We start from the raw sequence: 16,202 nt of genomic DNA, 5'->3' as shown, positions 1-16,202 counted from the left end.
TCAGACAATCATAAAACTTGTACAAGACATACAGTAGATGTGCAGCCAACAGTAACATTCAGTCTATTTCCTTTCTCATTTGCTTTTGTTGTGCAATTGGCCTAAAACATTTTAATGTTCCCCCAACTTCTGGTGCACTGATCAGGGTGCTCTGTACAAACCTCAGCGCAACCACAGCGGCGGAGGCCGCCGCCTGGTTCGAACAGAAAAGAAAATAGAATGTTTCCAAAAACTTGCATGCCCAATGAAAAGTGAGAGTGTCGAGTGCAAGAATGATGGAAAGTACGAAGCGAAGAAGAGAAACCGTCGGGAGGAAAAAACAAGCAAAAGATGATAGGAAAGGAAGCAAGGGAGGGAAGGAAGGAGGGGAGGGAGAGGCCCGGTGACCTCACGTCACATGTGACGCGGGCTCCACCACTCACAGAGCGGGAGAGTTTGTGCCTGTGTGTGTGGAGGATGGCGAGGAGGATGCAGATGCATTGTGGCTTTTAGCGTTTTACTAGCTCTGACGCCTTTGTCAGGGTACCAACATTGGGCGAGAGAAATAAGAACCACGCTAACGCTACCTTGCTAACTTCAGACTCCGCAGCCCGAGGACCACAAACCGAACCCTCGAGGTCAGTTTGGAAGGCCTCCCTTCATCTCCAGCTCAGGTGAGCCCACCTGAACTCTTGATGTTGAATTGCCATTTCTTTCACTTTCTTCGTAACTTCCCGTCTCCGACCTCCACCTTCTCTCTCCAATGTGTGCTGCTGCTGCTCTGTGCTGGCTTGTGGCTTTTGAGATTCCTGCGGTCGTCACCAACCCCGAATTCTCGCTCGCAAACAGGCAAGGAGCCGAATGAGTGCTGTCCTCTGGGTTGGTGGAGGCCAAGTGCTGAGAGACGTTCCCTGTCATGGCATCCAACAGCATCTTTGACTCCTTCTCCAACTATAGCAGCAGTCTGCTCAGAGGTGAGTTTTGATCCGCCCCCTGTCTGTAAACCCCCACCCCTAAGACTTCAAACCCCCTCCCCTGTAAGAATTCCTTCTCAGGGTCTTTTTGCTCTGAAAGTTGCGTTTCTTTTTGATGATTCTGGGGACGTGTCCATTCATGCACCATTGGATACGACAATATGATTTGCTCAGTTGCGGCCGTTCCATGTCTCCTCCTCTTCCTCGCCTCCTTTTGTGTTTTACTGTAGGCTTGATGGAGTAGCACCATTATGGTCTTCTCACCACAGACTCTCAGTGAGAATACAAGCTCCATGTGATTGGGCTCTTTACCGGAACACAGCAATACAATAAAAGAGAGAGTGAACAAAAACATATCAAGCTGCTTTACTTCCAGGAGGTACTTTTGGTCTGTGTGGTGAGGTGAGTGCACTATACTTGGCACTAGCCTTAATGAACAAACCATTTGTTGCCATGGTAATTCCAATCATGTAGAGTAGCTTTCACTTGGAAACAGGATAGCTTTTGATTGTGAGTAGAAAACAAGAGCTGCCAACCTATGGGAAGTCACTTCCAAAAAATTTTTTAACCGTTTTGTTGAGATCTTTGTCATGGGACGCGCTTTTGTAGTGGGATAAAAAATTAAAAAAAAGAAGCAAACCATTTCATTACACACCATAATCATTACTCGAAAATCATAATTTGATATTTTAATGTATTTATTGCATCAACCGTTTTAATGACATTATTTTTAACTAAAATCAAGGCATTGTATTGAACAAATGAATGTTTTTGTTTCAAATAATAAATTAATCAAAAAATCATTCAAATAAATGTACAGTGTGTCTTAAATTTCCTTTGCAGTGATATTACGACAATGCGCATGTTTTTTTCTCAATAAAAGCATTTTCATTTAAAGACATAGTTTCAAAGACCCCATATAAAAACAAATGATTAAAAATGCCACTCACCAGTCGCTACGCTTCACGGGGGCGTGCAATGTGGTAGCGTTTATGGTTATAATGGTAAAGTTGTTCGTTAGCACAGAATTATTGTTGGCTCATAGATGGAAATAATAATCTGCCAATTAAGCTTCACTCTGTGCAGCTGCCCTTGTTTCTCGCCGCCGATATAACCAGCAGCACTTGGGTTCAAGACAAGTCATTAGCTTTCAGCTAGCTTTGGACTCCTCCATCAGCATCTGTTTATTTCGCGCCGCTGTTATGAATCTATTCAAGTTAGCAGTGATCGTGGTTGAACCAAGTCATTTTCAAAAATTTAGATCCCGTTTGCAACTCTGCTAGCGTCCGTGTAGCTTCCACAGTGACACCGAGGTCACTAGAGTCACCGGTGGAAGTGATCGCAATTACCTACCTGGTATTTTTGCTTGTTGTCAACCTTTTTGGGCAATGTGACCCATGATTTCTTTTTTCTTTTCTTTTTTTTAATGTTCCAAGCGTATCGATGTCATGTTCAGAGATTTGTGTAACAAAATACGGACAATCCGAAGCAGTTGGCAGCTCTGGAAAACAAGAAGGTTAAAAGTAGATGAGCAATTTATATATAAAATCACCTTCCCAATTAAGGCCTCGCTGCAGTGTTAATTACAGACAGCCACAAGAGCTCCTAATCATTTGCAGAGTGTATGTTAAAATCTGTGGAGCCTCGCACAGTCTGTAAACCAGTAAATGGTACATCTGTGGCTCACATGAGACCAATACTCCAAGTCTCAGCAGAACCACAGTGACAACGGATGATGTTCCAATGTTCACTTAAGCTTCGACAGAAACTTTTATAACTTCCTCATGACAAGTTCCCGCCTTTTTTCACTCTTTGTCTTCCAAAAGCAATGGATCTGTTGGATCTGTGTACTTCTCTGACGGACTCTCGCGGTTTTCAGCCCATTGGCTTCAAGCTTCACACACAATCTATCAGGATGTTCTACTTCTAAAATGTGCCCCTGGTCGCGCCTGATTTTGATTTTCAGGCGGCCAAGACTGGATATGAGACTGTATATAAGTGGTGTGGGTGGTGTGGGGGTTAGGAGAACGAGCGGAGCATGTAAAACTGTAATCAGCATTGGAAATCATTAGTGAATATGCAATATCCTTTTACAATTCACAGTGTCAGTAGTCTGAAAGTGAACTGTGTGAGAACAAAGGCCAAGAGTGATTAAATCCTCCAACTCAATCTGAACCCATTTCAACTGCGGGAGACCTCATGTAAGGAGAATACTCTGGCGGTTGGCTTAACAACTTGCATTACGCTGGCATTGCAAATTTGGCTCTTTTTCAGGCTTAAATCAAACTGAAATTAAGAGGAATGCCTGGCCTCCAAAATTTTGACTTTAATAAGGTGCAGCATGCAGCTCATGGAAATAAAGCCATCATCCAATAAGACATCAGAAGTTACTTCTGTACATAGAATTTGTCAAATTTGGGCTTTGACACATGAGTGATTAGACAAGACTGATTCAAAGATGAGGTCCAGTCATGTAAGGTGGCGCCCACTGCACGTGTCACAGATCAGACATGCCGGCATGTGATGGCTAACATCAGATGCACTTTGCGTGAGAAGCCAGAGGACGCCTCACCTCAGAAACCTCAGGCCTGTGCTAAAACTCACACGCATTAACCGGCACACATAAAACATATGACACATGCGCATCAAGGCGCTCAGCAGCCAGACATTGCAGCTGTGCATTTAACTCCTCATCTGCTGCACGACAAAGTGACCGGTCTAACCGTTGGTATGTTATGAGAAGATGGAGAGATTTGCAGCAATGAGGCGCTAATCTGATTCAGTCTTTCAATGCTGCTGCTGCTGCAGCTCACTGATAACAGCCACAATGAGGCTACAGCTGTTACTGTGCAGCTTACACGCTGTTTAATAACAAAGCAAAGTTTGATGATGTTAAGCATAAGAGTATAACGTTGAATAATTTCTACTTCCATGTACATTCATCAACCACAGCATGACATACACTTGCGCAATCCAATAAAACTGTGTTGATAAATTGCCGGCTGATTCCAAAAAAAAGTGTTTATACGTGGGGAAAGAAGATGTCACATTAACCCAAAGATCTCTAAAATAGAGAGAGTGATTTAATTGGAATTAGACATGATTTCTTTATTAATAGAAGAGCATTTGTTATGATTGTTTTTCGGACTGTTTTGGGGCACGTAACATATGGTGCTTACAAAGTTGTACACTATAGTGATTTGCAAATGTATTAGACCAACACCCAATGTAAGGTTTATGTTACAGTTGCCCTGAATTAAGGGTACTGGTTGTTAACAAACTCTATATTTGTAAAGTACAGTAATGGTCTGTTATGTAAAAGCTGCTTAAAGTCCCTACAAAGGGAAATTAACTGAATGTATATATAAATATATATATATATATATATATAAATGGATTATATGTTGTGTATGGTCAACAACATGTTAGCCCACGAGAAGTACATGAATTGCTGACATAAAAATTGCTAAAAGATGATAGTACATTGTGATTTTCTAAAATTGTTTTAGAAGGGATCATTTAAAAAATGCAAACACTGGCTGAGTGAGTAAAGTTTGATGGCCCCTGATATAGAGGGATAGCGAAGCTGATATTTATATATATATATAATTTTTTATAATTTATGTATTTAGTCGAGACAGTGCATGTTAATGAGGATGGGACACAGGCATGTAAACACACCACACCAGATTATAACCATAAGATAATTTCCATCCGTTGTCCCCAGGCAGATCACAGAAACAGAAACAGAACAGCGAGGAGAAAAAGCACAATATACAAAGCAACAAATATTGATAAAAACATGATTGAATGTCCAAGTAATGAGTATGTGACTGATTTGCTTTTAGCCATGTTTTGAGTTGAGTCTCCAATGCTCTCTGTTCACCATCATATTTGCAGGATTTATTTTGCCGTTTTCTTATACAGGAATTCACTGTTGAGTGTTACACTCTTTAGAGCCAGTTCCCTTTGTGGCTTACATTTATTACGGTGGGAATGTTTTTATGCGTTTGCCTTATTGCGCTTCATGAATGGAAGCGAGTACTTAAGTGTGAGAAATGCACCAGGCCTCACGGCAATCGTAACAGGGTTATTTTGAAGGATTGTGAGAGGTGATGCAGTTTGTTTTGTGGAGTTTAAATACATATAGTGGGATCAAAGTCTTGTTTAACTGCATGTCAATCACTCAAAGTGGATACATTCCAAAGTTAAAAAAACAAAAAACTGGCACATTGAAAGTGTACTGGAAAAAAAGCACAACATTTTCAAGATGATATAGCTGACAAATGGCAAAAACGGAATAACATTTTTGATGAAGATTATTTCTCTGACATAAATAAATGGACTTGATTGGAGCCTCTTGAAAGTCTTGCTGAGTGTGAGGCCCCCGCGAGATGCCAAGCTGAGCCAGCTGAAATCTGTAACTAGATATTAACAGTTTCGATATTTTAAAGTGAAAGCAAATAATAGAAAACTCATGTCAGCTCCAGAGAAGCAAAATTCTGTCTCCAATTTAGCTGGGTATAATATCTATTTATAAAACTCTGAAGGCATATTGGATAGGAGAAACATTCTGGACTTGATTATGTCTGTAAACGTTTTGGAGGTACTTATTTACTTTTTGGTCTGTCTCGCCATTTTCACTGTCTGTCAACACAACTTTATGGGGAACACTTTCAGGGTTTGCCAGTAAGATGGCTTCTATGTAGCGAGTGCAGAGGGGCGCACTGATTATGTGGTTGACTAATGTTAAAGCTGCCTCCACCCTTCTACACTTTTGGCTCAAACCACCATGTTGAGCCTCGTGCGGGTCAAGGTTCGAGTCGTGCTAAGTGTAGTAGTAAATACAATTTTCTGGTGGTCTGCAAGCAACCACGGGGCAAAATTCCTTGATGCCAATCTGATAAAGATTTACGCTGATAAAGATACCTCGAAGAAGAATGTGTTTTTGTAAAGTTGATTCACTATAATACCTGCATAGTATAAAACAGTAGGTTAGGTCATTTTAATGGGAGTGGGCCATGTCTAGTAAGGAGTGATCCTTCTACCTCAAAATCCCTGTAAACTGAAAGTTTATCTATGCAATGCATTCAGCCTCGTAAAGGAATAGATTGTTTTTCAGCATAACATGTTTGTTTTGCATATTTGAGGAGGGAGCTCTAATATTGTGAGAACTTAATCGAATTTTTGTCCAAAAAAGCAATGCAATTACAGAGAAAGTAAAACGCTGACTGTTACTTGAAAAAAAAACACACACCTTTACTTCTTAATAAATTAGTTATTTTTATTAAGCGGATATGCTGAGAACACTTTGAGATAAGCTGTTTTCACAGCAAATGCATTTAGTGCTATTGTAACATTATTTTAAAAAAATATATAAAAAATCTGAATTGCATATCCCCCACTGTGTATTTGTGGGGGTAGTTGCAGCAGGACTAACTCTCGGTTGCAGTAATGCTTATATTGCTCAAGTTAATAATTGTACAAAGCTTATCATTGTTTCAATGAAATTAATTATTAATAAAAAAGTAATATCGATTATATGACAAGACATAGCAAAATGGCTTTAGTAGATTTTTGGGGGGGCTGATAGGATTTCAAAATTACAGTGAGTACAAAAATGAAATGTTTTGGTTTGCATTACAGAATACTCGTACATTTGATTGTTAATCATGCTCATTTACTGTTTTTAAAGCATATTTATATTTATTAATGAATATATATATACTCTAATGAAAACAGCAATAACAATTTGGTTAATAATAATAATAATAATAATAATTTGGGATGGATGAGTACTAATACGAGGTATCAGTATCGGGCCGATACCATCCTTATTTTAAGGTACCGAGTACTCGTAGAGGCTGATGATACCAGCCACGATACTTATTGCAAAAAACAAAACAAAAAACATTGACACCATCCAAGCCCTCCTCGGCATGTGGATGCCGCTATACTGCAGCACTATGACACATTGGTGAGAAAGATCAGAAAGAAAGATCTTTATTCACAATTTTTTTTTTCATTGTTTTAAATGAAATGTTATACTGTACATCAAAAGCATTATGGGTATCGGTAGGCTACTCTATATTGGTTAATACTGAAAGAGTGAATAGTACAGGTATCGGTATGCAAAAGAGTGGTATTGAACATCAGTAATAATAATAATAATAATAATAATAATAATAATAATTATTATTATTATTATTATTATTATTATTATTATAATTATATTTATAATTATAATAATAATAATAATAATAATAATTAGGGATGCACCGAAATGAAATTTTTTGGTCCGAAACCAAAAATGAAAAAGGCTTGACAGAAAACGGAAACCCAGAAAAAAAATGATGCCAATTTTTTATTATCGTTGCATTTATTATAATTAATTAAAATTATAAAAGACCTACTTAGCGCTGGCATTTTAACAAAGCCCAATGTAAATTGAATGCGTCCACACCACAGACATCAAGGACATGTTGGCAAATGGTACATTAAACACCAAACGCGGGGTGAGCAACTGAGCATTTTCTGGCGGTGCAATTGCACTTCATTGTCAATGTACAGTACTTCGGACCGGCGGGCACGGATGCGTGCGGTGCGGATGACGCATTTGTAGGCTATTTGGAGCGGGACACGGTGCAGCACACTTAAAATCGGCACATATACATATTCACCAACGTTTACAAATAAATACATTTCTTCGCACCACCTAATCGGCTTTGGGAACGAACTGCAAAGTCACACAAGGCATCCTGTACAGTATATATTGGTAAGTGTTTACTTGTTTAAAACTGTTGATAGCAATAGTGCTAACATTAGCTAAAATAGACACTTGCTTGCAGTGGCTTTTTTTTTTTTTTGCTTCCGTCACCACAACATCCTCTTTCGGCCATATTCTTTCGGCTTGAATTTTATTTCATTTTTCGGTGGCTTTATATTGGTGCGTCACTAATAATAATAATAATAATAATAATAATAATAACAATAATAATAATAATAATAATAATAATAATAATAATAATAATAATAATAATAATAATAATAATAATAATAATAATAATAATAATAATAATGTCTTAGATTCATACAGCACTTGCAGGGAGTCCAATGCTTAATTAAGGGTTTTTTGCATTTTCATTCCATTTTGCTCTGACTCAAACATCAGTGATCTGATGAAGGCTGTGCCGAAATGTCATCTGTCCCAATAAAGTTTTTTTTTTTTTTACATCTGCTTGGTGAGTGTGCGATGCTGTTTTTTCTTCTTTTTTTTTTAATCAAGTGCTTTTGGCATAGTGTGTTGTCCACCATGTTTGTGGAAGGGGTTGCAACAGGACGTTGTTTTGGAATGTGTCACAGTGGCGTTGCGCTAACTGGAATATATTCCAGTGAAGAAGGTTATAGTGCCTAAATTTGACATTTATTACAAAATTCCCAGGAGTGGATGTTGAATAAGATCATCATCAGGGTAACTTGATGAATTAGTTATTTTTCCGATGAATAACACAATTGTACATTATGATATAAGACTTTTTAACGTCTCAGACTTTTATTTTTTTATTTTTTAGATGAAACATTCAGGAACTAGTTTAGGAATAGTGCGTGATTTGACTGTTATGTGAAAATCAAAGATGGGAATCTTTTGATTTGTAAGTAAGAGGACTCCTGATGTCTGGTTGAATGAGTCATCTTAGTGGTCAATTTGTCTCATCTACAAGATGAAGTAGACAAGGACTTTTAACAAGCTTGTTCTTTCTGCAACCAAATTCACCAAAGGAGGAGCTGTTTAAAAAAAAAAAAAAAACGAAACAAAGTGTTGTTTTGTTTTGAACCTTTAGCCTATAACCACATGACTGTATCACATCTCAATAAAACCTTTTTAGGAAATATTCACTTCAAATAAAAATGGACCTAGCACTAGTCTAATTTATTGATATTGTGTAGAATATGGAAGTTTATTGCAACTTGAAATGGATGAAGATTTGCTTCAGGGGACATTTTTGTCAACTGTAGCCACTGACTCATGTCCTTATCATTACACACAGCCTTTCAAGAGTGGGAGAAGCAAAACCTCCTTGCGACAAAGTACAAAGCTAGCAGTTTTGTGACCCACGTATAACATTGGTGACTGGGCTTCATCCTGCTAAAATTAGGGGATGAATGACTTCAGACTTTGTAGCAAGGATAGATGAGTCGATGTCGGTTATTCAATGACGTCGCTGGTATTTTCACTTGTCAACTCGTGTGTGCTTTTGCCTCCAAAACATAAGCTCGCTCATTCAGATTCCCCGTCATCCTCACATTTGGAATCATTCAGCTCATTCAATCACATTCAGACACATTTATGACCTCAAAGACAATTGGAATTTATACAACTCCAACACCAATTTATGAAAAATGGCTGCAGTTTCCATTTCTCAATTGATGTTCTTATCCGTACTTAGATCTTTGGTTATTTGAGTCGCGGGTAACTTAACAAGTACACATCCGTTCTTAGGAAGTACGTTCTTGTGTACGTTTTTAGAGAGACCGTACTTGCCGAGTTCACAAGACTGTACTCTGCGTTCTTCATATCGCAAAATGGCCATTGTCTCCATACACAACCGTATATAATTAAAGTGCTTTGAAATAATGTAGTGCAGCAAACCTGCAGTTGTGTTCCATGGATTGTTGCAAGATACGATTGTCTGTGAGATCTTGAAGGTATCTAATTGTGATCTGTCATTGGAGGGGTGGGTCAGAGGGCGGGGCAACTGGCATTGAAAGCCTGAACGAAAAGCTAGTTGTTAGTGACAATAAGCATTCATTTTCACATAAAAGAATCGTTTTCGTTTTGTCATCTAAGCAGACACTACGGTATATTGTCATTATGTCTTTTTCTGAATTTGCTGACGATTGCTGATTTGGGCTGGTCGTCAGCTAGCGTTAGTGGAAACCTTTTCAGATGGGTATACAGCGCACTTGTGATGTGTTTGAGGAAAGACCTGTATCATTTGCAAGTGGCCGTGCTACCTGTCACGTTTTTAGTCAAGTATTTCTACACGGTTAAGGCATCGCTGCTAGTTTGCTGCACCGAGTGACCACCTGTTGATTTCACCAAAGCTGAGTTGTTAATGTCAAAACATGTCAGTCACATGGAACCTTCCACTTTGAGCTGTAAACATCATTGTGAATGGTAATTGATGTGCCGACTTGTCGATTCCACCCTTAGTATAGTAAAGGAAGATACTATTGTTTTTTGTTGTCGTTGTTTTTAAATCATATGGACAAATTTGAAAAGAGCTGTCATCAAATGATTGAATTAACTCATTCACTGCCATTGACGCCTATAGACGTAAAAAATTCATATTTATTTATTTCATTTGTAATTTTAATTGTAATTTTTTTTATTGTATTAGAACAGATATAAAATTTGTGAACTAGTGAAGTCATGCGATTAATTACGATTAAAAATGGTAATCGCTTGACGCCCCTAATTTTTAATAATCATTTTTTTCTTTTTTCTTTTTTTTTAAAGATTATTAAAAATCGGAAAAAAATAATTACAATTATTTATTTATTTATTTTTAAATAAAAGATTATTCAAAATTAGGGGTGTCAGGTGATTAAAAGTTTTAATCGTAATTAATCGCATGACTTCACTAGTTACCTCACGATTATTCACAAATTTTATATCTGTTCTAAATGTAAAAAAAAAAAAATCTAGGTTTTCATACTTTTGTTAACAAAAGTGGAAGAAAAATGTTAAACTAATAGAAATAGTTACAATGAATTTCTGACGTCTATAGCCATCAATGGCAATGAATGAGTTAATGTTTGGCAGAGACAAAAAGCTCTCCAGCACCCTCAATCTTGACTTGATAATTAGAATCTTTAATCATGGCTAAAACACTATCATAGGCAGTCTTCAGTCCCGTAACAAGTCAAATAAAAAAAATAAAAAATGTAATTACGGTTGCGGAAGAATGCAGTTAATTATAGCATGTGAGTAGCTGCTGACTATGAAATCATTTCATATTCTTCTTCTGTTTTTCCCCAACTTGTTGACACAATGTCAACTGTTATTCTGCAATAAAAATGTTTTGGATTTCAGCAACAAATACATCCACATTAACTGTTTCTTTGCTCTTCAGAAATGTGTTTGGTTTTGGACATTTCATTAGGGACAATGGCTACCACACCTTAACACGTACACCACGAAACAAGCTGCCCAAGAGGTCAAGTGTATACCTTGTCATAGTACTTCTAACAGTAAAAAAGAAAAGAATATAAATTTTGCAAGTATGATTTTTGTTACCATGTGATTGACGGGCGACCAGTTCAGGCAGTACCCCGCCTTCTATTTCAAAGTCATCTGGGACAGGCTCCAGCTCACCTGTAACCCTAATGATGACAGTCGCTACAGAAAGTGGATGGCTGGATTGTTTTACATTATTATGTTATGTATGCTGTCTGCACACAAAAAAAACCCTCCTGATTTCTTGGTGTGATAACTTCAAATATGTTGATAAAAATGGAGTCCATGGATTCTCTATCATCATTTTTTAAATTATTATTATTATTATTACATCTTGCAGTGTACCTCTATAAACTCATGGATCCCGCAAGTCAATTCTGCTTACGCAATGTCAAGGACTGTGTGCGCTTCAACCGCCCTGATTTTAATGGGAATTAGGGGAGCCGCTTCGATTGAGTCAGCTGCATTCCATCCCACAACGGCGCATAACGAGGCATGACGCCCTATTCTATCTGCACTAGTAAGTAAAATACCAAACGAAAGAAAAATCCACCCATGTATGCAGTTCAAATAAGTCTCCATATGTTTTAGATTTGAACTTTTTATCTGATCAATTTTAAACTACTTGATTATCCTCCTTGTACATTTTTGCCCTGAAGTAAACTCTAACTCTCCAGCTGGTCCTTACTCACTTGTTCATATGTTGTTGTTCAGTCAAAGACACTATGAAAGGGATTCCCCGTCAGCTGTGCAGCACAATTGTCCCCTCCTTGTCTCCTCCGATGTCTGTCTAGCAGTGTGAGGTCACGTCGTCTGCTGCATGTGCCCGTCTCATGGTCACAGCAGTCACAAGTACCTTCATGGTATACCGTATGTCCTCATAAACAGCAAATATCGTCACACCCACACATGTATTCACCGCCTGGTTTTCTTTCCTCATGCTTAGTCAGGGAGACGCATGTCAACAAGATGACTGTGACGTTTTTGCCCCGTTCTAAATGCTGCCTGACCAAACCGTAATGGTCAGTCGGGACAAACATATGGTCTGCTCGTGTGTCAGTCCGTCAGTATTACATTACGAACAAAACATCAGAGGTCTTGACCCAAGCTATGAGGGACTTCCCTCTTAGTGGTGCAAATATGAGAAGTTATTTGACTGAAGTGTACAGTATGCAGTGGTTTTTATACACACAAAAGTTGTCACTTTTTAAGGGATTTCGCTTCAATTATTTAAATAAAAATATTGTTTTGGCTCTGGGGTATATGAACACAAGTTATATAAGTAGACAACATAAAACGTGTGTTGGTCAAACAACATTACATAACATTAAATTCACTGCCATTGACAAGCATACTTGCGAATTATATATTTTTTCCAACGGGGATGGGTGGGGAAGCATCTGATGCTTGCTCCACAGTTAATTACAAACTTGGAAACAACTTTGCTGATGCACAACCACCAGTCGATGACTCGATGCCCCATTTTAGATATGATATCAGCACAGTTTATGAGACCACTGGGTTAAAAAGCTGCATTTTTGACCGCTGATTATAACAAAACGGAAACAGTCAGAATGTTTTTTTTCTCCCTGGTCAGATGACATTCTAAATTCTTTCATTTGATAGATTCAGTGTTTATATAATCACTGAATACAATATTCCGTAGCTCTTGAAAATGCTCTAAAATGGCTGACAGTAAATGAGTTAATGAAAATATCCTTGCAACATGTTGCTTTTAATTATTTAATAAGCTTTTACATTTTAACCCTTTCAAGTACACGTGTATTTGCCGATCTAGGAATTTTGCATTTATCCTTGTACAAAATAGAATTCCCCAAATATGGCAGAAACGTCACTTTAAAAATAAAAATATGATAATACAAAATATTTATGACTTTTCAAAAGTTTTTTTTTTAATGATTAGATTTTTAATTATTATTCACTTTTAAAAATACCAAAAGTTTCCCTGCAATTGGCTGTCGACCAGTCCAAGGTGTACCTCACAAATTCCCAATGTGGACAAGTAATATAGAAAAAGATTTTTTTGTTTTCATATTTAGCCAACTGGGCTGCTATCTGCTCTATTGGTTTTATGGCATGTATTTTGTATTTATTTTTTTGCCAAGTTGTACAGTTCAGTTCACAATATATTAGAAATATGTAAATCATGCTAACGTTGCCACTATGGCATGCAAATCATATAACCTGTGTGACATCAAACAAGTGCACCAATGGCTTTTCAAAGATGTTAAACGTGACAACAGCAAAAACATGAATTGCTGAAAATTTGGGGAATAATAGCCTGTGCTCTATTGAGTGTTATCAACACTATCATATCAGGACTCCATTTTGTGCATCAGGGGCACTAATGTAGCCGTTAAGCTTATTTTGAGTTTAAAAAGGACGACAAGTACTATTTGTCCAACGCTTAGAAACATGACAGCCATCCGTGGACACTGCCAACCTGGCAGAAAGACGTTTGTGTGCGAGAGACTGACGGACTCTTTAATCAGCGTGATGACATAAGAGGCGCAGAGCGGGCCAGTCGTTCAGTCAGCGCAGAGTTTGATCAACCTAATCACCAGGCAGCCAGACTCCATGCTACTGATTGGATTTACAAACGCTCCTTGTCATCGTCGTGTCATTAGCTTGTCGTTAGCTGTGGCCGCCTTGACGTGGAGCAGCAGAGAGCGAGGCCTAAACACTGCAATCAGAGGATTAGCGAGCAGTCACAGCGAAGCCTCATGTGGACGCCTTAGGCTGTGAGTCAAAGAAGGAAAGTCCTGCCCTCGCCGTGTTCGAGCTCCATGTGGCCTGGGTGCTAACGGTACACAGGGAACGCCACGGCTGATTAGCGACGGAGATGATGAGAGGAAGCGTTTAGTCACTTCGGACACATGGGTGGTTTCCTGGAATCCAATCAAGTCAAGTCCATGGCTATTGCCGTTTTAAAAGGAGGTATTCCATTGGGTGGGTTCAGGTCTGGGAATGGAGCCTGGAGTTGTAAGTTTAACTGGTGCATGCTGGGCTGACGCTCTTTGTTCTCACTGCAGAAAAAAAAGTAACCTCTGTGACATGTGGAGATGGTTCATTTTCCTTAATAGATTTCATATAGAAGTCAATTGGAATAACTGACAATCATCGTTTGCTGCCAAATATTCCTTTTTGCGAGGCATGACAGTATCGTGTGTTAGAGGCTGTGGAGCTCCTTGACATGCAGGCTGAGAGTCGCCACGCCTTTGTTTCCTTACAATTAAAAGCCCAGAGGGCCTGCCAAGTACTTTCCAAGAGTTGTCTCGGGTCTGCAGAGAAAAGTGGCATGGACGTTTGTCAGGAAACCAGCGCCGGGCTTGCTGCTGGAATCTGGATGAATTTTGCGGTGAGTCAGATGGCGCTCGGGAAGCAGAACTCCTCTGAGGAGGGAAATTAATGCAAATTCAACATTTGGGGGGCCCTTTGAAGTCCTTTTGTCCTTGAATGAGTGTGACAGAACCTGGAATGACCCTGTTAAAGTAATGTAAGGAGCTGAAAGGGACAAACACTGATGACGATAGGTGAAATGCTGAAAATGCGCTCACAATATCCAATAAAAGAACAATATTTAATTCTGTTTTTACAAATATATTAACAGACACACTGATCATTAACAATATGGCCATTATTGTGGTTGTAGCTTAAATTTTATTGTATTTTTTAAAATATTTTTAAATTCTAGTCTAAATACAGTGTTCTGGTTATTTTGCGTTAGTGGAATATGAGCTAAGCAGCAAAATCCAGCAGTTTTTGTAAATATCAGAAGGCGGCCATTTTGCCACTTACTGTCAAGTGAAAATGACATCACAGTTGCGCAGGTCTCAGGCAACAACCAATCACAGCTCAGCTTCAGAAAACAGGTGAGCTGTAATTGGTCGTTGCCTGAGCCCTAAGCAACTGTGATGTGATCTTCAGTCGACATCAAGTGGCAAAATGGCCACCCCCTGAGATGGATAAAAACGGCTGGATTTTGCTGCGTAACTCACATTCCACAAATGCAATATTAATCAGAATGTCATGTTTAGATTAGTGAGGTCACATATAACCTATTATTGTCAAGAAATGTTTAAGATTGACTTCCCCTTTAAAATGGTGTAGAACAAGTGTGGCCAAATTCGGTCCTCGAGAGCCCCTATCCAGCCTGTTTTCCATGTCTCCCTCCTTCAGCGCAGCTGAATCCAATCATCAGCTCATCAGCAGGCTTTGCAGAAGCCTGATAACAATATTTGGTCATATAAACATTTATCGGGGTACCTCCTTTGAATGATACTTTGGTTTGTGTTGTGCGCATGCTCAATTTGCAAGGAACCTTGGTCTTGACTACTTGTCGACTTGTATGCAGTTGGATCAGTTTGCTGTCTATATTCCAAATGGATTAAAGGACTAGTCCCTCTAAATTGTGGGTCATGCAGTCTCTTGGTGTAAAATGGAGGAAAATTAGGGATGTTGTTCTCTACCATTTTTTTAGACTGATGCCGATACTCAAATATTCAGTACCGATACCGATACTAAGTGCCGATACCATTAGTACTTTTGATACACAAACACACACAAAAAAAACAGATAAGACCTATATTGACAATGGCAATTATATTCTTTCAATTTGCTCATAAAAGTCATTTTGCATAAAGAACACAATAAAATGAATTTCAAAAGATAGAGAAATAAAATGAAACAAATAATCCAGTGGCCAGGAAAATAAGTCACAATCAAAATGTGTGGTTGTACAACTTCTTTTTAAAGAATACAGTAGGGTTGCAACTAGTATTCGAATACCCGACTGAAAATTCTATGGAGTACTGAAGTACTCGGATTAAATATATTTTCGCTTGGATAAAGAGTAATTAAAGTACTTAAAATTAAAAACATTTAATCAACAGTTATTTTTTTCAAATTGTACACTTACATTATATGCCAGGGTAGTGATTATGCATTTATGAATTTGGAGCAGTTAACCAGTAGGCGTAATAAGGCAA

The 16,202-nt window shown here is 38.4% G+C and overlaps 1 protein-coding gene across 1 annotated transcript in view; it reads left to right on the top strand.

Annotated features, from left to right (window-relative positions):
• The first annotated feature begins 519 nt into the window (after positions 1-519).
• runx3 (RUNX family transcription factor 3) overlaps positions 520-16,202 on the top strand; it is a 66,504-nt gene continuing 50,821 nt past the window's right edge. The window contains exons 1-2 of the mRNA XM_086095129.1: positions 520-653; positions 829-953. Coding sequence (XP_085951255.1) covers positions 896-953 — 58 coding nt within the window. The 5' untranslated portion in view covers positions 520-653; positions 829-895. The remainder of the gene's footprint in view (positions 654-828; positions 954-16,202) is intronic.

Source organism: Leptonotus elevatus, chromosome 14 (genome assembly GCF_054856555.1).
Source record: "Leptonotus elevatus isolate MCC_2025b chromosome 14, RoL_Lele_1.0, whole genome shotgun sequence".
Lineage (NCBI taxonomy): Eukaryota > Metazoa > Chordata > Actinopteri > Syngnathiformes > Syngnathidae > Leptonotus > Leptonotus elevatus.
This window is presented reverse-complemented; position numbering and strand designations above follow the sequence as displayed.